Source organism: Chlamydotis macqueenii, chromosome 3 (assembly GCF_036417535.1).
Source record: "Chlamydotis macqueenii isolate bChlMac1 chromosome 3, bChlMac1.mat, whole genome shotgun sequence".
NCBI lineage: Eukaryota > Metazoa > Chordata > Aves > Otidiformes > Otididae > Chlamydotis > Chlamydotis macqueenii.
The window spans coordinates 98,610,945-98,633,800 of NC_141558.1; the positions used below are offsets into that span (position 1 = coordinate 98,610,945).

General features: G+C 45.7%; 1 protein-coding gene across 3 annotated transcripts; it reads right to left on the reverse strand.

The window, feature by feature from the left end:
* Window positions 1-731: 731 nt before the first annotated feature.
* AGT (angiotensinogen) lies at window positions 732-13,533 on the reverse strand. Of its 3 annotated transcripts, none has more exons than XM_086743633.1 (5): window positions 13,425-13,533; window positions 7,300-8,120; window positions 3,137-3,401; window positions 2,529-2,673; window positions 732-1,667 (listed from the first exon to the last, which is right to left on the reverse strand). In XM_086743633.1, the coding sequence occupies exons 1-5, from the start codon at window positions 13,496-13,498 to the stop codon at window positions 1,476-1,478; spliced, it is 1,497 nt and encodes a 498-aa protein (XP_086599759.1). In that variant the 5' UTR covers window positions 13,499-13,533; the 3' UTR covers window positions 732-1,475. The 3 variants fall into 3 exon arrangements, with proteins under 3 accessions (XP_086599759.1, XP_010114381.2, XP_086599761.1); XM_010116079.2 differs by having other exon boundaries at window positions 7,300-8,117; window positions 13,425-13,521; XM_086743635.1 differs by lacking the exon at window positions 13,425-13,533 and adding an exon at window positions 10,528-10,633.
* Between the last annotated feature and the right edge of the window lie 9,323 nt (window positions 13,534-22,856).

Sequence of the window (22,856 nt, forward strand, 5' to 3'; positions counted from 1 at the left end):
TGCATCTTTCCATCTCTGCATATTTACAGTTAATTGCTTCTGTATATAAAACAAGTACAGTATTTAGATGTTAGAGCATCTGGAATACACACAGTATAATCAGATAAATACTTAGATGCTGTATCATAGCACTTGAAATGCTAGTATTCTCCAGAGTGAGTTGTGTTACTCAGTAGTCCTTTCCATTAAGCTAGAAGGATCTGTCACGTATCTACATCACTGGCAGCAAGCAGCTGGCATTAGTGGGTTTGGATTAGACACATTTGGGCCACTGTGGATGGCAATGAGCTGCCGTGCTCTGTAGGATACATCTAGCGTCATATACCAAAGAGGTTTGCGGTTATTTTCTAAATGGTGTCAGCGCTAAAGACAAATCTAGAGATGTGAGGTGGAAATCCTTGTTCCACTGAGAGGCTTTCCTTAGTACCAAGATTTCACTCTCAATTCCTCACTTCCCATTCAAGAATCATCTAATTATCTGTTGTTCCAGCTTAATGTTTCAAACCTTTATGACTGTTGAGAGTTGCATTGCACCACTGCAACATTTTTATTCATGTGTACCAGCACATCCACTGTTTATTATACTAGTATAGATTATTGCCATTAAAACTATCTTTTAAGAACATATGGTTTAGATATGTTAAAGTTTACAGATCTGGGCTCTAACCAGCAATGTTCTTTTTGGCTGTAATAAATGCCCCTCAGATTAGAAAGTAATCCAATGAATGGAATTGTATTGGAATACTAGACCTTATTTATTTTTTCTAATGGAGATAATTCTGTCAGGCTACGAAAATTTATCCATCACATTTCATTAATGCTACCAAACCCTATTTTTAGCTTTTCCATAATGTTCAGAAGTGGACATATCCATCTGGGCTGCAGAAAGAAGAAACTTCCTTGCTTCCAAGGCAAAAAATCTTGTCTCAGTGGGACAAGTGAAGCCTGCCCATGCTATTGGCAGCATTTTTAAAGGAAAATGTTGCTGATGAAGTTAGAAAAATCTCTGTGAATAACTGTAGAACTTTCACTGTAACATAAAAGGAGATATCTCTTGGAAAACTGACCAAACTGAAAACCAAAAAGTGACCTCTTAAGGAATGAAGAGGCTCTCTTCTATACCTTTCTATAGTAAATGCTGCTTGTGCTTATAAAACTATTTTTTTAAGTCAATGTCCTGCTGGCTACTACTTTGTCCCCACTGCATTGAAAAAGGGATCTGGGGGCAGAAGGGAGACAAAGTGTGACTAAGGAAAGAAGAGAAGCTGGAGGAAAAGTTTGAGTAGTCTTATGTGAAATAGATAAACAAGGGTGAAATGTTTTTAGCTTTCAAAAAGCTATATTTCAAACACTACCTGCTTCATCTCAAAGCTAAGTAGAGCACTCGACAAGATCATAAAAATAGCTGATGAATGAGAAAAAGGTGATGGGAAGTACATATCATTCCCCTCCCTCCCTATCCCCCGTGCCTGCATTTAAACTCTGTGCAGTGGGTTTGTTACTCTGCCAAGGAAAAGCATTGCCCTCGACTTCTCTTCAAAAACAGCTAAAAGGAACGGCTTGTTCAGTGTGACTTCCTGGAACACCAAATCTTCCTTCTGTGCTGCGGGGTCTTCTGGGTGATCTGTCCCATCACTGGTCAGTTTGAAAAAGGCATTATTTATTACCTGTAAGGCAAAACATACGAGTAAATCCAGAGTCATCAGAGCCTGGCAGTGAAGAGATGAATGAGGGTTTCGGTGCTTTCTAGCACATGAAGTAATCGGTAACTTAGATCAGCTGTAAGCAGCACAGGAAAGACTCCATGGATGTTTAAAAAAGACCTTGGAGTGCTTGTTCCATAACATGTAGGAAAAGCTCTACAACTGCTTGTACACTTGGGCTGTATGAAATCCTGGTACCCTTGAAGCCTCTGACAGAATTTCCAAGGCAGGACACTTTCTAAAAGTAAAATTCAATTAAAGTAAAGGCACTCAAATTACACTTCTGGAACATAATTTGCCTTCTTTTTATGAAAGTCAGCCTTCTCCTTCACGCTCTCCCTTCTTCCCCTTGGGACTGGAACGCTGGAACCTGTCTTCAGGTAAGGTTGTGTGCTGCACACAGCTCTGTGTTTGCAGTTTCTGGGAATAGTCCCAAAGTGCTGGAGGATTATCCTCAACAGCCCAGCAGCTGCAGCCTCTACTATTTGCTCCAGCTGCAGTGCCTGGAGGTGTTTGAGCTGGAGGTGGTAACGAATGCAAGTGTAACTTGTGTTTGAGGTACCTAGCACGCTCAGACCTTCAGCTTCATCCCTCTGCATGTTATGTTTGCTGCGGTGATGAAATTTGAATAGTTTAAAGCAAACCTGTTCCTGCTGATGTGTTTATCTAAAAAGTATTTGCTATCGTTCAGTCATCTGGGAAGTCCCCTGCTAGCATGTGTCCCATATGGCTCTGACTGGTTTGTTCTAGGTGAATTCATACAGTTAAGGAGGCTGAAACTGAGCAGGAGGCCTATTTTTTAAATGCCAGTGATGTATACTGTACCTTTCCAACTGTTACATTTGCGTCGCTTATTTTACTGAGATCTGCCCCCTTCCCCAGCAGTGCGGGCAGTTGCATGTCTGCAAGAAGCTCCCGTAGATCTGAGCTGCCTTCTATTGTTAACTCTGGCAGCGTTAATTTAATTTCTCTGCAGAAAAGAGAGAGACAGACAAGTGAGTGAGTGCTCTCCACTAGGAAAGCATGGTGTTTGGGCAGTCCTGGGGAGCAGGCAAACAGACACAAGAAGCACTCAGTATGTGGAGACAGGTAGCTACCAAGGACCGATGGGCATCATGTTACTGTTTCCAAGTGGGAAGTCACGCTAAATGTGCCCTGGGTATGCTGTTAAACCCCAGATTATCCCACATGGGCCCTGTGTTGTCAGCTATGGAAAGGCACTTGCTCGTTTCCTTGAAATACTCCCAGATAAAAAGCTGATCTCACTGAAGTCAAGCTTCCTTGGGGTGAAGCCCCTGGGATTTGCAGGTGTTTCTCTTCATGCTCGGAGTTAAACCCTCCCCGGCAGGACCAGACCCCAGGCAGCGGGCAGGCCTGTCCGTGTCCCTTGTGCCGTTAATCCCTAAGGGAGGGCGCGTGTGCCCCAGCCCTACCTTGGGGACAGCTGCTGAAGCCAGGCTGAGAACTGCAACGGCAGCTCCGACTCCATGTGCTCCAGCTTGCTGCTGTTGATGGGCTGCAGCAGCACCAGCAGCGCAGTCTTGCTGATGGGGACTTCCACCACAGAATAAGTCCCACTGGGATCAGTTTTGTACTTCAATGTCCCCGTGACTGACAACATGGGGACCAAGACCTTCGTGGTTGAATCCACCCAGAACTCCTGAGGCTCTTTGAGCCGGGAGGCTTGCTTCACAGTCACTGAAAAAAAGATTGAGAAAGAAGAAATTGATTCTTATCTTTCTTCTCTCCTCCCCTCTGCCCCTTAGCTGGTGTATATGTTTGTTAAAAAAAAAAAAAAAAAAACACACTATGCATTAGACAAGGGCTGTGTGTATAAAATAATGTTTAGCTGCTCTGAATATCTATATCCTGCCTTTAACACACCTTCTGGTAACATCAGGCAGAGGCTGGTGCAGGCTCACAGCACAGGGACGGCAACCATCAGGACTGCAGACAAAGCTGCTCCTTGCAGGGGGGTTGGACTAAATGACGTTTAAAGGTCCCTTCCGGCTCAAACTATTCTGATTCTGACGGCTTTGTGGCCATTCTGGGCACAGTACTTCTGCTTGTTTGGTTGCCTGCTTCCTCATAGGCTGCCACGTGGCTCCCGGTTGGCTCGTAGGCCTGTGTGGAGGGTCTGCTTGGATTTCCTTTCCATCCCCTGAGCGGCTGTGATGGCACATTTTGGGAGCACATCCGTCAGGACATCCCTTGCTGCAGGAGCACTCTCAGGCAGCCAAGCGGGCTCGGGAGAGGGAAGGCAGTGCAAGCTCTGGCTGAGGTCTCACCCTTGGTGATCTTCTGAATCAAAGCAATGGGGAAGGTAGTAAGCGTAACACTGACATGTGATTGAGCCAAGGAGGTTAAAAAGGACATACCTGAGTGCTTGCTAAACCTTAATATAAATTTCTTACCCAGTTCACAAGTCTGGGAAGCCTTGCTCTCGCCTCCCACTGCTTCTGTACAGCTTTGCATTTCAACATGTTATCTGCTCACTGCCATAGACCAGTGCTGCTGCCCAGTTAGGCAGATAATCCTGTTGGCATTAAAGAAACTACTGCCATCAGCGAGAAGGGCAAAGATCAGAAATCCTGAAATTGCTGTTTGGGTGGAACTGGGAAAACAGATATATATGTTGTGGTTAAGAAAGGACCTCCTTGCATTGAGGTAATTAATATCGGTAGACAATAGGAGCTGGTCTGTTTACTAGTCTATTCCCAAATAAATCCAGATAAGCGCTGAACTGTAACATATTTAATATGTAGTAAGTGGTTTTGCATAGGAACACTTGCCTCTTAAATGACCTTGCATAAAAAGAGCATTCGGGCACTTTCATTTGCTATAACTTCACCAAAAAGAAGCAGCAGAGATGTGAAAGGTGTAAGCAAAACAAGGAATAAGGAAGTAGAGTTGTTCGGCTTTTTTTCTTATTTTGTAAGAACAAGAGACGCAAGCAGAAAGGAGCCCCTTTCCCAGGGTCTTTAAAACCTGCAGAAGTTATTCTCACAGGATAGCAAAAGTCAAGATTGTGACAAAGTTAAATAAAAGGAAAAAAAATAATTAAGCATTCAGATAGCTAAATGTGTCAAGGTGGGATAGCAATTGGCTTTAAATAGTCTTGAGAAAGATATTGCAAAATTTTAAAGCTTTGGGAGTGAGTCCATTACTATTGTGTCAGTCGTGAACCATGGCAAATCAGCACCCCAGTGCTTGAAAAGGCTCCCTGTGGCCTTCTGCTACGTGAGGGTCTGGACACCACTGCCCTCAAACATGTAACTAGGTGTGCATTCTCCTGAAAGCACTCTAACTGATGTTGGTAGTCTTAATATGACTACTTGTGTCTTACAGCATTTTTTTTTTTTAGGACACGGAAGAGATGTATTTACTAAAGAAACCCTGCTTTTTGCCTCAGACACCTGGAATGTACAATGAGGAAAACTGAAGAAGATGCACATCCCTTCTATAGAAGGTGACAGCTGACACACTGGAAGAAACGGTTCCTTACACTGAGATCTCTCATATCAGGACAGAGAAGCTGTGAGATTGGGCAACCTTTCGGCAACCACATCAGAGCAGGGAAGGAATTTATGTCTACAATACAGAGAAGATAACAGAAATGAAAAAGGCTGTCAATCACAGAGCAAAGATGTAGTCTGGGAGAGCAAAAGAGTACTCTGCACTACTGACTTGGGAGTACAAGAAAGAAAAGTTGGATCTCTCTGCTTCAGGTTATGATCACCATGTGTTGTAATACAGGCTTTATGCCAGCCTGACAAGCTTAATGAGAGGATGACTTTCTGTGGAAAGCTACAACTTCTTACTTTAAAAAAATAAAAAACACACCCACAAAAACAAACAAACAAAAAAAAAGACCAACAAAAAGTATTCTACCAAATTTCTCATTAAAACTGAAGTTGTTGAGGGTTGTCTGTTCAAAACAAAGTTTACATGGGAGAAGGTAAGAGCACTTAAGATTGTGCAGTCCCATGGTGCTATTTTCATTTACTAGTTTGTAATAATTTTGCAACTTAAAAAAAAAAAAGTCTATCAGTAAAATTTGCACCTGATGTTCTGCACTGGATTCTAAGCGGCCGTCCCTGCTTGGCCCTGCAAGTCTACAAATGTGAAAGCAACTGCATGCAAGCAAACAACAGTTGAGACCATTTAGAACATTTGGAACATTTAGCTGTTGTTTTGTATGCATTTCTGTCATTTTATCAACCCTATGGCTGTTGATAGCATCTCAGGAGCATATATAATGTTTCAGACCCAAAAAAATGTACTTTTTCCTTTCTGCAGCCATAGGGACAGACACAGAACATGAGAGCATTGGCTGTCATGGTTGCCCGTCCGCAACCAAATGACAAAGCAAATGCTGAAGTAATCTCCTGTGTTTGTTGGAAGAGAGTTGCTTATCTAATTCATTTGTTCTTCAGCCAATTTTCTCCATCCCACCTGGGGAGACTACAACATCTCAAGTGCCCGCTTCTGAGAGAGGAAGTAGTAGAGCTGACCCAGTGACTCAGACCCTCAAGCATGAGTTCCTAAGCTAATAAAATTACAAGTTTCCAATACAGAACAAGAGGAAAAAATTGTTCTGCTAAAGGAAAATTCTGCTCTTGTGACCATGCCCAAGTCTGTAACATGAGAATTATTTTTGCAGTATCATCTCTATGCTTGACCTTACACTGAAGAGAAAGCTGATGTTCACAGCTCCTTGAGCATTTGGGATTAGTTAATGACAGCACCTGTGAAAGGAAAAGAAAACCTGATATCCAGTTTACAGGTGGGAAGATGAAGGCACAAAAGCCTTTCACAGGCACCAGAGCTCCACCTTTAGTAGTAGAGGCCCACTGAGAAACTTATGGCTCACCAAAAGCTTTCTGAAATACAGTTATTGGTAGGCAAGCTGTCCTAAAGTGTGTGAACTCTGGTATTGTGTTCAGTCGCAAGGATGTTGAAAAGCAGCTGCACTCAGAAGAGGAGGCTTTGTTGTGGTGCAGGGGGATTCCTGGGACAGCAGCATGGAATGATCCTAGCTAGGTAATGAAAGGATTGCCTTAATTATAATTTTGTACATGTTCCCCGCTTTCATAACTGGTAGCTTGTTCAGTTGCCTCCTGAGCCAGAAATTGCCTGCAGACTTCTATGTTTAGTAGCCACTAGAGGAGTTGCATCCATTATAATTTTTAGCCTTTCTTAAATCTGTACCTCCGATCTGTTACCCCCAGAACCCTGTGGAAATACAGATTCTGGAGAAAGGTATTTCTTTGGCTTGCTTTAAACTTACTTCCCGACCATTTTCACTCAACACCTTTCCTAATCCTTAGCTTCCTGGGTAAGGAAAATTTCTTGGGGGCCATCTCCCTCCACTGCCTCCGCCGTTGCCCATGCTGGTTCGTGGCAGAGTGCAGGCAGGACCCCCAGCACAGCTGTGGGGAGCAGGGCGCTGTACATTGAGCAGCAGCCCAGCCTTTTGTCTGAGCCCTTCCCTCTGGCTTCTGGCCAGGCGTGACCTTACTTCCTTCCTGGGAGCAGGGCCACTACCCATCCATCACCCAGCCTGCCCCCCAAAATGAGCAGTGCTGCCTCGTACCTGCCAAGCGGACATCCACCGCAAACAGCAAGTCGGTGGATGGATCGATGTCAGTCACTAAGTACTTGCTTTGGCCTTTGCTGTTGGCCTCCATGAAGGCGTTTATTTGCTTTGCTGCCTCGCTTGGGTTTGTAAAATCAACAGCTCGGGCGTAGAGAGCATCCACGGAGGGGAGCAAGTCCTGCACAAACTGTTGGGACAGAGCTACGCCGGGGGCAGAGAACAGGTAGAGCACCTTGGAGAAGAGCAGCTCCTCGTCCCTGCTCTTGATGAGGGTTTCAATCATCCTCAGGCTGGAAAGGACTTTGCGTCCGTCCACCCTGGAGGTGCATTTACGGTCTCCAGAGGGGGGAACAAATCCCAGCAAATGCTGCAGATCAGCTGCTGTCTGGTTTGAGGCACCCAGGTAGAAAGACATCAGAGAGCCGAAAAGACTGGTTGGGAACAGGAGCATATTTTGGCCCAATCGTGCCTCCTGCAGCTTGCTGTAAAACCGCATGCCCAGGACATACACAGAGTCCTTCAGTTTGCTCAGTTTCTGCCTCGCCAAGACGCTCAGGCTCGGGGCTTCCAGCTTGTCCTTCTCCTTCAGGTCATCTTCATAGGCAGGTGTGGCTTGAGACTCAATTGAGATGGGGACAAAAGTTTTCATTCCCTCCTGGACCAGGCTTTCTAGCTCCTCACAGGTACTCTTGTTGAAAGCAAATAAATTGAAAGGGTGGACGTAGACCCGGTCACAAGCCACTGTGGTGAGGCATGCCAACAAACAGAGAAGATCTGCTGCCAAGTTCATGTCGAAAAAATCGCATCCACGGTGTCTGCTGAGAGAAAGAGTGGGGAGGAAAGAAGCCTGATCAGCCTGTGGTAAATACATTTTCTCTTACTCACAGGGTGAGGTGCTAGAGCTGTGTTGGAGTTACAAAGGCAGGAATTTCAGTATTTACTGCTGCTTGGTCTGACTCTGCCCCCTGAAAAGCCTAGGGTGAGATGGCCACCAGTTTCCATGGCAGCAGGTGTGGAAATCCCAAGCACAGATTTGACTCCATCACTCACTGCTGTACCCTAACAGTTTAGCATGGGAAGCAATATGGTTGTACATGCCAACTAGTTAGCCTTGCAAACCAGAGCGTGCTGGTTCTGGCAAAACATTATAATAACGCAAGTATATTGCTTCTGGGACCTGCTCAGAGCTATCTCTGCAAACTGCTGCACTGAATCCTGCTGACACACGGACGGGCTAAGCAATTCGCCTGCTGTTACGCAGGAACTGGGTTTGGAGACCAGGTCTCTTAAGGTCCGACCACTGAACGATCCCGCCGCATGTGTCTAGTCAGCATAATGCTTGGCACTAGCAGAGCATTTTGTGTTTTCATAGCCCAGTGCAAACATTCATTCTAGCTTCTAGGCAAACATGCTCAAGGCTTCCTTAAACAAATGTGGTAACGCTGAAACCACTTTCATAGCACCTTCTTTATCCGAATACAGAGGTAGAAGGGGTAAGCTGAGCTTTACTCTGCTGTACAGGCAATCTTCTCCTGTGGTAAAAGACCACCTGCTGCTCTTGTTTTTCCTAATGAGAAGTAGGGAATCTTTCTGAATATGGGTGTCACTGGAGTTCTGGCACAAAGGATCTGATGCGTATTTGGAATGAGAAAGTCATGGGCACACATACACACACACGCATATGTACATTGCCACACTGACAAATTTTGCATTTTTATAATTTTCACTTTTCCTAGCTCTGATCTTTTGATAACTAATAGCTGTACTGTACCTTTCCTGGATTTCTAGTATACAACTTTGAATTTGTGTATTTGAAATCTGAATGCATTGGAAATTAAGCATCTATAGCACTTATCATTGGCCAAATGCTGTTATTCAGAGCTGTATTTTTGTTCTACTTGTCATTACTGGTTTATTGTAGCTTTGTTCACCCTCTCTTGCTCTTTCCAAGCTCCGCACAGCTCATTGGATGGGCAAAACGCTAACAGCCTTGTCAGTAACCAAGCTCTGCTCTCCTCCTTTCTCCAAGATTTTTCGAACCACACTAGCCTGACAGGTATTGTAATTCTACTAGCCTGAGCCTTTTGAGAGGACACAGTGCGATGTCTGTCTCACCAACGCTTTAATTTACACAGAGTGGAAGTGTCAGGGTTTAAATTCAGCCATGCAAGACCTGGCACCTTCCCAGCCTGATTTACGACGTATAACCGTATTCTTGTCACTGAGGGATTCCCCGAGTGTTTGATGCCTAATCATACTCTGGTTTGCAGCATCACCACCACTCTCTTGCTGATACAAAACCTGAGATGCGCAGGTGCCTGGTAAATAGACATACCTTGCTAAGTACATATGCCTGCTAAGCTGCACATCTGCATTCCCAGGCTAGAGGCTCCTATTGAACAGCTTGGTTTGCAAATTGTTTCTGCCCTTGCGATGCTCCCTTGGGATGTTCAAGCGTCTTCCTAGTCGGTGCCTACCACTCAAGCCTGAAACTATTGGCACCTCAGAGGCATGCAGGGGAGGATCTGCTGTAGATCTCCAGCCCCGTGCTTTCATCCAAGGATTACTCTTCCCCATTAACTCCCACCTCATCCTCTAAATTAGCGTGTAGGCAGCCGCAGTCGGCACTGCTGTCCCCTCTGCTCCCTGCCCTGTCTTCACCTCCTCAGCTCCAGCCTCAGCGAGTGACATGCAGCCCTGCAGGGCTTCTTTGTTGCTTAGGACCAGTTAAAACTTATCTTGGGAGAGATCTTCCCAATTTCATCTTCACAGTTAACCCAGCCTCTGTGCTAGTACATTTCCAGTCTACTCCCTGTGTTTTCCAGATTGGGACAGCTCAGGAAAACAAACCCAAAAGCCACCAATTGGAGGTGCCGCCCTTCCCACCCTGTTCTCTCCATCATACAGTTCTTTTGAAGCTTTCCTTCATCCTTCCTGTAGCAGCAGGGAGGATGACTCTGTGCCACCCAGTCAGACTGCACCAGTAGGCACCGCTGGTGCCTGGTGGTTACTTCTCTGCCGCTGCCAGAGCAACTGTGTCAACTCTTTTCTCATGAGCAGGAGCAAGAGGGGCAGTTCTCACTGCCGGCACTTAAACTAAGCCTGATCTATGGAAAGCAAGCACGGTTTATTTCCCTACAGAAGTCAGCCCTGAGATTTTCAGAAAAGCATGAAAACTTGAGTTGAAAAATTGGCATTCAAAGGAAATCCAGTAAGTGTGCTTACTCGCTGCCGTCCTGGTGTGTCCCACCCCTCCAACGCCGTCCCAGCTCGGGCAGGCTCCTCACGACACCTCTTTCCCCTGGAGCGGGGCAGCATGATTGCAACTGGATTTATGCCCTTTCCCAGGGTGGGAGGGGGGGCCCTTTCTACGTGTCGGCAGTGGCGTTGCGCAAAGCTACTTGACATCATAGGCTGGGGGGTCAAAAAAAGTTAGCTCCGGCCAGAGAGGACTGGATGAAACCTGAACACGGCTTAACGCTGGCTGCGTAGAAAGTTCCAGGGATGGATACACAACCTTTAACTGGTCCCAGCATGTCTGCATAGCCTGCAGTTACACATTTACTAAGACAGACAATCTTTTACTATGCAGACGGAACGATTATAGGAGCTGAAAATAACCCAGCTCATTTTGTGCCAGACTGGAAGGAGTGCAGATTTCTTTGTACCTGTATTTGTTGTATATTTGGAGCAGATTTTTTTTTTCTTCTCAGATAAATTACCTTTAATCTCTACCTTGCAGCCTCGGTACCCATAACTGAGTGGGACATGTACACTACTGCAGAGTAAAATGATTAAGCTATCAGTTCTTACCCTTTCTTTCCATCTTGACCTATCCAGAAGATCAAAAGTTTGTTCTTTTTACTCTTCAAAACAAAATGTGTTGAAAAGGAGAGGATGAAAGCTAGATGCATTCGGTTGCCAGAGCCAGATAACAGAGACTTCATTCCTCCCAGTCTCAGCTTCCCAATTCCTGTTTCGCAAAAGGGGCGGGATTTGGAGATCTTTCTGCTGCTTTTTAAAAGGTCCTCCAGTTTTGCAAATAAACAGTGAATTTCTGTTTCTGCAGCCCTGCTTTGCATTTAAACAATCTGATTACCTTAGCACTAATGAGGTCTGAAAGCGGTTCTAAGCACAGGCCTATGTGACATGCTGTCATGCACAAAAGGCTTAAACAAACAGCTTGAAATATTTAAGGAGTTTTGTCCTCTTGCTGCCTGAGCATCTCAGTTGAGGAAGCATCTGGCAACAGAACAGTCCCTGAGCGTTTGTACCATCTCCAGACAGCTATAAAATGCATGCAGCCCAGCCACAGATCCAGGCAATGGGAGAAGTAGTTCCTGCATTAAAAATGCATTTTGTTCAGCTAAATGGTAAGAGAAAGAGCTAGGTTTTGGGTTGCAGTCCCCCTTGTTTCCCCTCTCCCTGGAGAATCCTTCCTGCAGGCAGGCTGGGGGAGAAAGCTGGTCCCTCAGAGGCCAGTGGAGGTGCAGGTGGGACGTGTGACAGCACAACCCAAATCTGTCTCTTGCACCTCTACCCATGCTGGTCCGCATGACGAACTATGCACCAGCAATCTCCACGGGTGGCCAGACCACGCCGAGCCTGTGAGCTATAGCTGGTCTGCTACATCCTCCTAGGTGAGGCTTGAATGTGGAGGAAGAAGCAAACCCAGCCTGATACTCTCAGTAGCGAGGACACAGAAACAAGACTGTTTCAGTGAAGGGCACCTTGTGTTCTGCAAAACTCTGAAAAGTATCCTTATTAACAAGGGTTACTGACTTTGGCTAACAAGCTACAAGTGATGCTAGTAACCTATACTATAGCTGCCAGTCTTAGGTGTTTGCTGTGCACAATATACACTGGAAGGGCACAGTGTATCTTGTGCCACGGTTTTTTTTTGTGTTTTTTTTTCATTTACCCCTCTGTGCTGTAGCACCTGGAGGGCATTGTTGTTTGGATATCTCCTGCCTTCAGCTCCCCTGTGGGCCATGACCAAGTCGTGCTGCAGCTGGTGGTCTGCTTTTGCTATGGGTAAGAACCCCAAGTCAGGCATCCCTGGCTGCAGGGGATGCTGCCCCACAGGAGTGGGGGAGCAGGAGGAACCGGAATGATAACTCCAACGTGATGCTCTGGTGTCTCTATCACATAAAGAAAGTTCAGTTTTTAGTTAAAAGTTCTCAGGGTTTTCAGCCAAGTCAATGCTTGGGGCTCTTCTGGTGTTTGTGCACTCAGTTCTATTGTTTTCTGTCAACAAAAATTTGTCAATGTCTTTAAGGACCACAGGAGTCTTTCTTCCTTCTCCCCCCCTCCCACCCTAATCAATAAAGTCATGAAATTAAAATACGCATCTTTCTCCAGCAAAAAAGTTTCACCAGAAATTGTTCAATGACCCACTTTCACCACAGTGCTCCTCCTGCTCCAGACAATGGGGAGTTTGGCGGGCCTCAGTAATGAGGGGGACCCTTTGATTTCACCTTACGTTCACGCCCCAACACAAAGCTCAGACACAACTCTCCTGCTAATTTGCCGCTCACTTACGCTCACTCAATTAATATTGCCCTATTAAGATGCATCACACGCTTAGCACACTTCTTAGATCTTTGTCTTTCATCTTCTCACAGTTTCTACTAAAGGAGAAGCTTTCAGACTATGAAGAATATAGACTGCTACACCTGGAACATATTTGATCCTAGTAGGACTTAATTACAGTTAGTTTTTCATTTTACTTCTGAGCATTTTTAAGCAGGAATGCACGAGCATTATTCCAATTACTATATCTGGACCCTGTTGCCAGGCTTTTTTTTTGCGTTGGGTTGCCATGGTTTTAGGAACGTGCACGTGCTTAAAGATAGAGCTTCAGCTTCGGAAAGAAGAGAGTCTCTATCCTGTCCTTCGGCTCCAGTGTCCAAGGATTTGGCTCCCTGAAGAGAGCTGTGCCAGAAAAGCGGCATTGGGCCAGACTTCAACTAAAAGCTTTCTGGCAACTAGGAACCAAAGAAGATGAAAGCAAGGCTGTTCCTACAGGCATCCCCTGTGCAAAAAAAGCCCAGGGCCCACGCGTGTTTCCCAGCAAATCTGTCCCTGCAACAGCTGCAGTAAAGGTACAAAGAAACACAGACCTCTCAAACCCGTCCTTCAGTGAAGAGGTTCGCGCTCTCCTTTTGCCCCACTCTTCCCGATTTTGGAGGGACATTTGTCTCCCCTTTTTATATGCACTCTTGCATAAGCGGGGCCCTGCCTCCCTCCTCCCCCTCCACTGCCCTCATTTCTCTTCAAATGTTTTTCCTGCTTGTTATTCATGGTCGCTGCTGAGAGGGAGCAAAGAGGGGTGGAAAAACACTGGTGCTGCGGTTATGGGTTCCCTCACAGCCACGCTCAAAGGGATCAGCTCTCCTGGTCAGCCTCGCTCTTGGAAGCACTCCCCTGCCCCACAAAAATTTCTTCGTGATGGTGCTTCTAGCACTTCTTCATCTAAAAGCAGTCAAATAGGATTCAGAAATTTTAGCCCTAGGAGAGGAACACTAACCCTACAGCCAGAAGTGTGCAATTAGGTACTGAATGGGAAAATGATTTTGTTCTGGCTAGAATTTCAATTGATCAGCCAGGAGCCTATTCTTCTGCTGAAGAATATCACGTTTCCACTCTGTCGAAAAGTGTTTAATTGATCCAGATCATTCTGAGAAAAGCTGTACAAAATTCAGCACTTTATGCAGAGACAATAGTAAATATTTTATTCTGTTTTGTTCAGTTTGTTTTCTAGCTTTCTCAAATTTTGCTCTGAGATTTGAACTCAAAGGGGCCAGAGGTACCCCTGTGATGATATTCTTGTCTCCTGCAAGGTTATGGTGGGAGTCATGGAGGAGGGCTAATATATTACTCTGCTCACAGCCTCAGATCACAGACCTTCACATGGGCTCTTCCTAGGTTGAGCTGGCATGTCTGACCTACACAGATTATGAATTCATGTATGGCTAACTCAGACACAATAGCATGTACATGGTCATATCATTCATTACTAAATTTGAGGGTTTATTTTTTTAAGACTAAAAGTACCTTGAGTAAGAAGAAGGCCACAAACTGTTTATACAACCTATGGGTTGACGTTGGTAATCATAAACCTCTACACCCCATCGACATTCATAATGTTTCCTCTCTCTTCTGCTTTGGTAAGGGAAGACAGTGTGGGGTCTGGACAAGGCACCAAATGGAGAGGGCAAACAGGCACTGGGAAAAGGATAGAAAGGAAAGGAAAAGTAGAATGTCTGTGTGGGAGGATCTCACAAAAAGGAGACAGGGAATATCGCTTCATTGGCTGGTGGAGTGCTTGCCCCAGGTGTGGCAGGCAGTTGTGATGGTGGAAGGACCGTCGTTTGTGAGACATCCAGGAAAAACTTTGTAGAGCAGCCAGGTGCCTACTGAGACCAAGACACTTCAGTTTGGAAGACCAGCCACTGGTACTGGGAGAATAAACATAAAATTATGAAGGAGAACAGAAAGTTCTGAGTCTGTTTTGTAACAACGCCAGAATCAACGGATTCCTAGTAAACTTATCAGGCAGCAAATGCAATTGAAAGGACGGGCCCTTTCACATATATAAGCTGCAGGAGGCACTGCCATAGGATGCTACAGAGACCAAAAGTCTTAGCTGGTACAAGAAAAGATTAAATGAAATCACAGAGGGCATGGCCATCGGAGGATGCAGAACACGATGGCCCGGGTGCAATTGCTAACTCAGGAAATCCTCAGACAGCCAGCTGTCTGAATTTTAGCTTGATCCATATAACAGATCTTGTGCTCCTCTCTGAGGGCTTGTCTTCAACTTGCGATAGAAATAGAGATGTCTGAGGTGAGGCCAGCTTATGCTGGCTCATCTTGCAGCACAGATTGGAAATACTCTTTCAGTAGAGCTATGCCAGTGAAACATCACACGCAGTAAAACTGACCCTCAACACTGGCATTGCTGGGCTCTGCTCCTGTGCACAGTGCATTTAGGAACCCACTGCTTTCTCTTCAAGATCAACATAAGCCCTGGAAACTATGAACAAGTTTACAAAACTGTGGGTAGGCTCTTAATATTAGTTAGCCACTTCCCAGGTTTTTTTCTCCTTTAACCAAGGTACGTGTTCTAACCAGCGGCAGAGTTACAGCACTGGAGTCTGAAATGTGTCTCTGTCTCCTGCCAGACCTTTGGGCTCTGTTCTCACTTCAGCTGCACACAAAGTACTTGGTGCCTTTTTCCAGAGTAAATAAGTGAGGAGAAGAGGTACAGCTCTGGTGACAGGTCAGGCAAGTTTCTATACATTAGTAAACCAATTTTCCCTCCATTCTGTGAGAACTGTGGCAAGCTGCCATGAGCCTGATTTTATTTGTTTATTTTTACTATCTCTGGTGGGGAAATGCTATGCAAAGTAATTTTTTTTTAAAAACTGTTTTAATAAAACTTGATAAGGAATAGGTTTGCATGTGATTTTTCCCATGTTTTCTCTGTACACTTGACCTCCGCCCTTGTTGGCTGGAACCACTTTTCTGTGAAAGCAGCTGGTAAGGACGGAGGATGTACTCAGCTTGCCCAATTTTCTGTGTAAAGAGGATTGCAAAAATACTTTTCAATAATAGCATTCAAAGTACAGATGATGAAAGAGAGAGATTATCCCGCTTCTGCCGTGGGTTCTCACAGCGAGGAGCAATGGAAAAATTGGTAACGTGATTGCGAGAAACCCCAAGGACCAGATGTGCCACCTCTGTGTTGGGGTGGAGGGACGTGGCGTGCCAGCCTGGACAATGCCAAAATGCTTATAGCATGTGGGTGGCTGGAGAGCTGACTCAGGTAGCTGGAGCCTCCCTGAAAGAGCACGTGTGGCACAATGCTCCCTCCTCACAGGAGGAGAGGTGCCCTGGCTGTGCTGGCTGCCCCAGCAGTCACCACCCTGGTAGTGCTGCAAGCCCTCCGTCATGGAGGAGGAAGCATCACCATTGCCACATCTCTTTCTGCTGCTCAAGGAACAGTCCCCCTTGAGGGAGGTCTTTGTGCTGATCATCCCCTATCTGTGGAGCTCTTCTAATTATTTAATACCCAAATGAGCTTATATTAACATTAGCACATGTTGTTCCAGCTTATAATTACATTTGGTTTGCTATGGCTTCTGTTTGCAGGCCCTGAGTGTAGAGATGGCTTTGAATTCTTGTAGCCTGTTTGTTTTCCTCTCCCAGTGGAAGATGCAGTTTTTAACAGAGTTTTAAGAAAGGTCCATGCACAGCTTGCACATGCACACACAGGCATGACCATGTGCACGCTGTGTGTATGGGCAAAGGGAACCTCCTACCCTGACGATCTCAAAATACTTTGCAGTGTAACAGTAATATTGGTGATCTAGAATTGATTTGAGTCCTTCCCCACAGTAGGTGCTGTGCCTGTGAGGAGTGAGACACAATTCTGGTCTGAAGCAGCCAGGACAGAGTGAGCCTGTTGGAAGATGGAAAGTGGACACGAAGAGGTGACACAATTCACCTTCAGTCCTGCAGCAGGTTGGTACACATCTCAAGGACAAGCATCCAGGTTTCTTGGTGCCCAGCCTGGTGTGTTACCTATTTGATCACAGTGTATCTGCATCCCTCAGGTGAGAGCTGCTGGGCAGAGGAGCAGGGATGGCAGTGCCCACACAGTGAGATGGCTGCCTCAAAGAGCTGGAGCCAGCTTTGCTATCACAGTTGATACGCTTTTTGTGATACTCTCCTGCTGCACACCTGTGTATCAGGGTTGGATTTTGCACTGCCCCAACATTTCCCAGCTGGGTCAGCCACTGAAGTCTTCAAGCTGTTCCCTAAGATGAGCAAGGGAAACAGCCAGGTGATTGTGGTCTGGGAGATGCTACAATATTCAGCTGCAAAAGGCTCCACCACCAAATGTCCCACTCCCGCAGTCTTGCAAGGTTGCTGCATAAAGCTTGGTGAAGATTTACTCCCTGGACATCTTCTAAGTGAGACTTTGGGAGGCCAGTCCTTGCTGCCACTACTGGGATTTTTAAACTCTCATTGCACTTTTTGGTCCCAAGTCAAATTGTCCCAAGGGCACCATGCACAACAGTTGTTTTCTTCTAGCCTGGAAATGGCTGTTTTTCAGCCAAACTAAAAGCAGAGCCCTAAGAAGAACTTTGGAAGCTAGGATACCCCTGTTCTCTATGCAAACTCAGGTTCCCCTTCATCTTCTCCCAGCCTCCCTCAAGCCATCTCCACCCCTCCTTCCGCTGCTCTGCCCACAGCTTTTCACCCTGAGTGGGCAAATAGTTGTAAGCAGCAGGACTCTGCTATTTTGGCTCCTATTCTGTGTTCCTCTGAGAAGACTATCTGTGATGGTCTCCTGCCTCACTTGAGGAGTGATTTTACTCATATATGGTTTATGCAGTTCATTAGTGAGAAACAGATTGGCTCCTTCCCCACTGTGGGGGTTATGGGACTCCTCCGTTATCTGAAGTCGTAGCCACTGAAAGGCAGCTGCCACACAGCCAGCCAGCTACAGGGGCAAAACTGCAACTCTCCTGGGCCAGCGGCAGCACAATCTGTGGTTAAAAAAAAGACAGATGCCTTTTGCGACCTGAGATAAGGGTGCAGCTTTCAGATTTGCTTTAATTTGAGGGGTGCACAACTGATGACAGCAGAATTGTTGGGTTCCCTCCCGCTTTCAGATCTTGGTAGAAAGATGAAAAGGTAGAAAGCAGAGAGACAGACTGAGCCAGTCTGGCTTCCCACGCCAGTGCCCATGTGGAACTATTCGCAGGTCTAAAGTTTGCACTAATCTGGGCGCTTGCAGAACCACAGGGATTGCTGAGGATCCCTCTCTCCTTAGCTGGAGCTGCCTCCGTGCGGAACACCTCTGCATCGCTGCTCCTTGCTTGGCAAGGGCTGTGCTGAGCATCCGCTGGCAAGGCTGCAGCGCCAGTAATATTTGGAAATGTTATTACCTTACTGCACTTCATTAAACCAATAATTCTGAAAACAAGAGGAGGGAAAAGTTAAATTTATACCCAGTGGTGGGGTTTTTTTTACAGGAAATAATGAAAGAGCTTGTAACTGAATTTTCTGGGATTTCAATAAGTGGCAAAAATCAGTCCTCTTGCAGATCAGAATTTCCTGCTCTTTTGTTTTTACTGGATGATTTTTAAGCAAAGGCTTAAATGTTTGCTGCAGTTTTGGGTTCACTTTATTTTTACTTTGGTTCATTTTTCCACCTTTTCAATGTTAATTGTAAAAACATGAAATAACATTTTAGCTTACTGCTTAAGGGATAAAAGGTGAGTAAATTCAGTAAATTCAGCCCAGGATATTCCTAGTGAGAAAAGAATTGAGATTGTCTCATGGTCAAGATGCTGAAACACACCCTCATGAAAGACTCTGAAAACCATAAGCTCTCTAAAAAATGATCAGTGGGTGCTCTTACAGCTATTCTCCCAGGAAAAGTTGAGCTCCGGTAGGGATTGCCTCTGACTCAGGGCAGCTGCAGCTTGGCTCCTCTCCTACACTGCCACCTGGGGTTTCACAGTCTAAAGAAAAAAAAAAAATTAAAATAATCTTTAAAGCCCTCTTCTGTTTGTAAAACGGCCCCTCCTCCAAAGTGATGAATTAATGCAGCAGTGTAGGGTTAGCTCTGACAAAAGCCTGGAACAATAGCTAGGAAAGCCATGCCTGTTTGGCTGGGTAAAGCACTTAGACAGCTGTCTCATGATGATATTTCAGCTGCCAGCACAGATAATGTTGCCATTACTTACCAAAGCACACAAGAAGACCGGTTTCATATTTCTTTCTGGGTGTACAAAATGGGGAGGTAGCCTCGTTGGGTGATGCTGGACAGAAAGGTGACCATCAGAAAAAAAAATGCCTCCTGGCCCTGCAGTGCCATAAGCGTTGGGGTACCCCGGACAAGGTGGGCCATTAATAGTGCATTTAAAGGTAAATTGCCCCAGGAGGTCACCCTGACTGAGGGTGACAGCTCAGCACCCACCTCCCCTCAGCCCTGCAGCATGTCTGTCCCATGTCAGCATTTCACAGCCGGGCATGGGTGATGGCAAGGCTGCAGGTGGTGTGAGCACAGATTAGTCCTAAGAGCACATTTGGGAGTGACACCCCTTTAGAAGAAGGGCCTTTTGCTATTACACAGCACAGTGAAAGCAGCCGGGCTGTGGCCTCTGGCTTCTCACCACTATGGAAAATGATAATGAACGTTCATTGTAATTTTAGGATCCTCCTTTGAATGAGATTTTTATATCCTGCAATTCCTCCAAGATATTTTTTTTCTTTAATCAGGCTCAGGGCAAGATTTTCAAAGGCCACTTCTTAAAAACCCTCCACTTGATTTTCAGTACCCTTTTTCTCATTGCTCTCTAGCATTTTTCGTTAGGCTGCCCACAACATTTTGTAGGGCAGCCCAGTCCTCAGGCCTAGTTTGCAGTCCTTGCACAATCCCTAAAGCCCTGCATGGCCTTTCTCACCTCCTCTCCCTCTGCCTCACTCCTGCCCATGGAAATGAGAGAGAGAAGGATGCTCCAGCTCTTCTGTAGCGAACCCTGGAAATGCCAGAGAAAGTGTGTATTTCCTACTGGAAGCTGAAGGAAAAGTCCTTATAAAAACAACCCCAAGCTGGACTCAATTTTGTCTGGTCTCAGCTGTTGTTAGAGCAATATACCATGTCTGCAGTTAGCAAAGATGTGTGCAGGAGCATGTTCAAACCCTGCCAGGCTGCGAGCCACCGGGCAAAAGTCCATGCTCTGCATTGAGTCAAAGCCATGGAAAGTGTAAGAAACAGCATGGTTTCATCTGACCATGGCTGTGGCGTTTGGATTCAAATCAATGCAAGGTTCAGAGGGTGCCAAGCAATACAAAATGAGACTAATCTCAGAGACAGAACAAAGATTTTTATATAACTTCATACAAATTCAGAGGAGGAAGGACAGAGAGCTGCTGAGCTTCACAGATAGTACCTCAGTCCACATTAATAACGTCTGCCTTTAGATCTTTGCAAATATAAGGGAGCTGTAAAGGGACAAAGAAAAAAAAACAGTCACGTCTGTCAAACCCCTGAAGAAAGAGGACAAGATGAAATCATCTAGCCTAAACCAATCCCTTAGAGAAGGTCAGATGACACTGAAGGGGTTTAGCCAGCAGGCAACAAGCACTGGAAAACGTGGGATCAGTCAGGTCAAAAGCTATGGATAAACCCTCCAACATTAAACTGACGACAAGACATGAGGTTTAATGACAACAGGGTTATGAAAGATTTAATCAGGTTCCTGTCGTTTGAATAACCAACTTTAAATCCTGACTGAGCAGGGTCCACCTGATGTTGATGGGGAAGGAATTACATAAGTGACACTCAGAAAAGAAAATGCCAGATGCTGATCAGCAGGGGCTGAAAGTCAGAGCTGTAGCATGATGCTAAGCAAGGAGGCCAAGGAGAAGTGGGAATGACAGTTTCCTACATCAGGCCTCTGTGGGTCCCTTTATGCCACCTTCTGGTCCATGAATTACAGACCGTGAGAGGGCAAATAAGAGTATCTCTGTGCTGGTTTTGGATGGAATAGAGTTAATTTTCTTCATGGTAGCTGGTATGGGGCTATGTTTTGGATTTATGCTGGAAACAGTGTTGATAATACAGGGATGTTTTATTACTACTGAGCAGTGCTGACACAGAGTCAAGGCCTTTTTCTGGTTACACCACCCCACCAGTGAGTTGGCTGTGGTTGCACAACAAGCTGGGAGGGGACACAGCTGGGACAGCTGACCCAGCTGACCAAAGGGATATTCCATACCACATGATGTCCTGTTCAGCATATAAAGCTGGGGGAAGAAGGAAGGGATGGACATTTGGAGTTACAGTGTTTGTCTTTCCAAGTAACTGTTCTGCATGATGGACACCTGCCTCCTTGGAGATGGCTGAACAGCTGCCTGCTGATGGGAAGTAGTGAATGAATTCCTTGTTTTGCTTTGCTTGCACGTGGAGCTTTTGTTTTACCTATTACAGTGGCTTTATCTCAACCCATGAAGTTTCCCATTTTTACTCTTCCGATTCGCTCCCCCATCCCACTGCTGGGCTGGCAGTGAGTGAGCAGATGCGTGGTGCTTAGTTCCAGCTGGGGTAAACCACAACACTCTCTTAGATAAAAAGCAGTTAAAAACACAGAAAGCCAAATCAAACTTTCTGTCTTCTTGATGAAAACAAGAACATCCAAGGAAATCTGACCCGATAGTATTGATGATAGAAAAAGAAATGACAGAAATTACTCTGCTCCTGTTCCTGTCAGCAGTAAGTGTGCCTGAGGCTCTGCTCTCAGCAGAGGATGCTCCCCCTCTGCCAGAGCAATTGCTTTTTCAGTGCAACGCCCACCTGGGCCCCTCTGTGGATGAGGTGGGATGAGCAGTGTGGCTAGGCAGGAGGGTAATGCCTGCAGGCAGCTGCAATTGTGCTGGTGTTCACACTTTCTGTGTGCTTTGGAGCCATGGCTGAAGGGAGCAGATAAAACTCCTGGTGGTTCAGGAACGGGTTTAATACAGCTCTAACACACTTTGCCAGCCTGAGCATCACTTGTGCTGCTATGCTGTCACCTTGAAATCTTGCCTGGTCATGTGGCTGTAGAGACGTATCTGAAGACAGCAGGAGCCTAATGGTTTCCAGAGGCAACCTGTTGGCAATTAATTGCATTCGACCTGACATCTATCTCTTGGCTTGCAGTGCCTTCACAACCTGGCAGACATTCATTTGGCAGACAAAGGACAGACCTGCGCTATCACACCTGCTGGGAGAGGGCCAGTGGGCTGGAAACATACTGTCCCTGAGACAGCGTAATCGTGAGGACTTCATTAGTCAGGGCTGTTTTATATTGCTTTAATGTCACAATATATCTGTTGCAACAGTGTGCCAAATTAAAATGTACACAGCCTGGTGTCGCAGCCTCTTATTGTCTGTTTTCACCTCCTGTTTAGGGAGTGTTAAAATTTACCCTGCTTTTTCTCGGTGGACCACCACCCTTAGGAGCAAAGCTGTTCTAGGTCAGTGGTTCAAAACCTGCCTGCTGCTCTCCTGAGCTAGTAGAAACATGTTGTTGATGGCTGTCTACAATGGAGTATCACAGGACCTGTGTTTTGCTTGCCTCCTACTGATAACGGTCCTCAAGTATCTGTAGACAGCACCAAGTGGCAGCAATAACCAGAGTCATCTTAGGGGAGAAATGTACTTCTCACTGCTTTCAAAAGTGGATTTCATAGTAAAAACAAACTTCTTGAAGTCCCTTTGCTTGTAAAACACTTGAGCGAGGTAGCTACATAAGTGGTACATATGTCTGTATGTTTCTGTCCTTCCAGACCAGAGGGGATCAGGGATGAGCCCATGATTCCTAATGTGGGACTGGCAAAGTTTTGTATTTTACAGAAAACTGAAATATTTTTTTTTCAGCATTTTCTCTTCATTCCTCTTTTTTCCACCTTCCCTCCCCAGGCACTGTCTCTCCGGGCTACTTTCAGCCACATTTGACACCAAGGCTGAGATCTGAGAGATGTAAAGTTTC

What these genes read in the sequence shown, in the direction of transcription:
- AGT (XM_086743633.1), bottom strand. Translation starts at nt 13,498, where the DNA reads ATGTCCCTCCAAAATCGGGAAGAGTGGGGCAAAAGGAGAGCGCGAACC. An exon ending in GGTGGATGTCCGCTTGGCAG is followed by an intron (nt 3,402 to 7,299) that starts GTACGAGGCAGC and finishes TCTTTTTTTCAG; the next exon opens with TGACTGTGAAGCAAGCCTCC. An exon ending in CAAATGTAACAGTTGGAAAG is followed by an intron (nt 1,668 to 2,528) that starts GTACAGTATACA and finishes TTTGCCTTACAG; the next exon opens with GTAATAAATAATGCCTTTTT.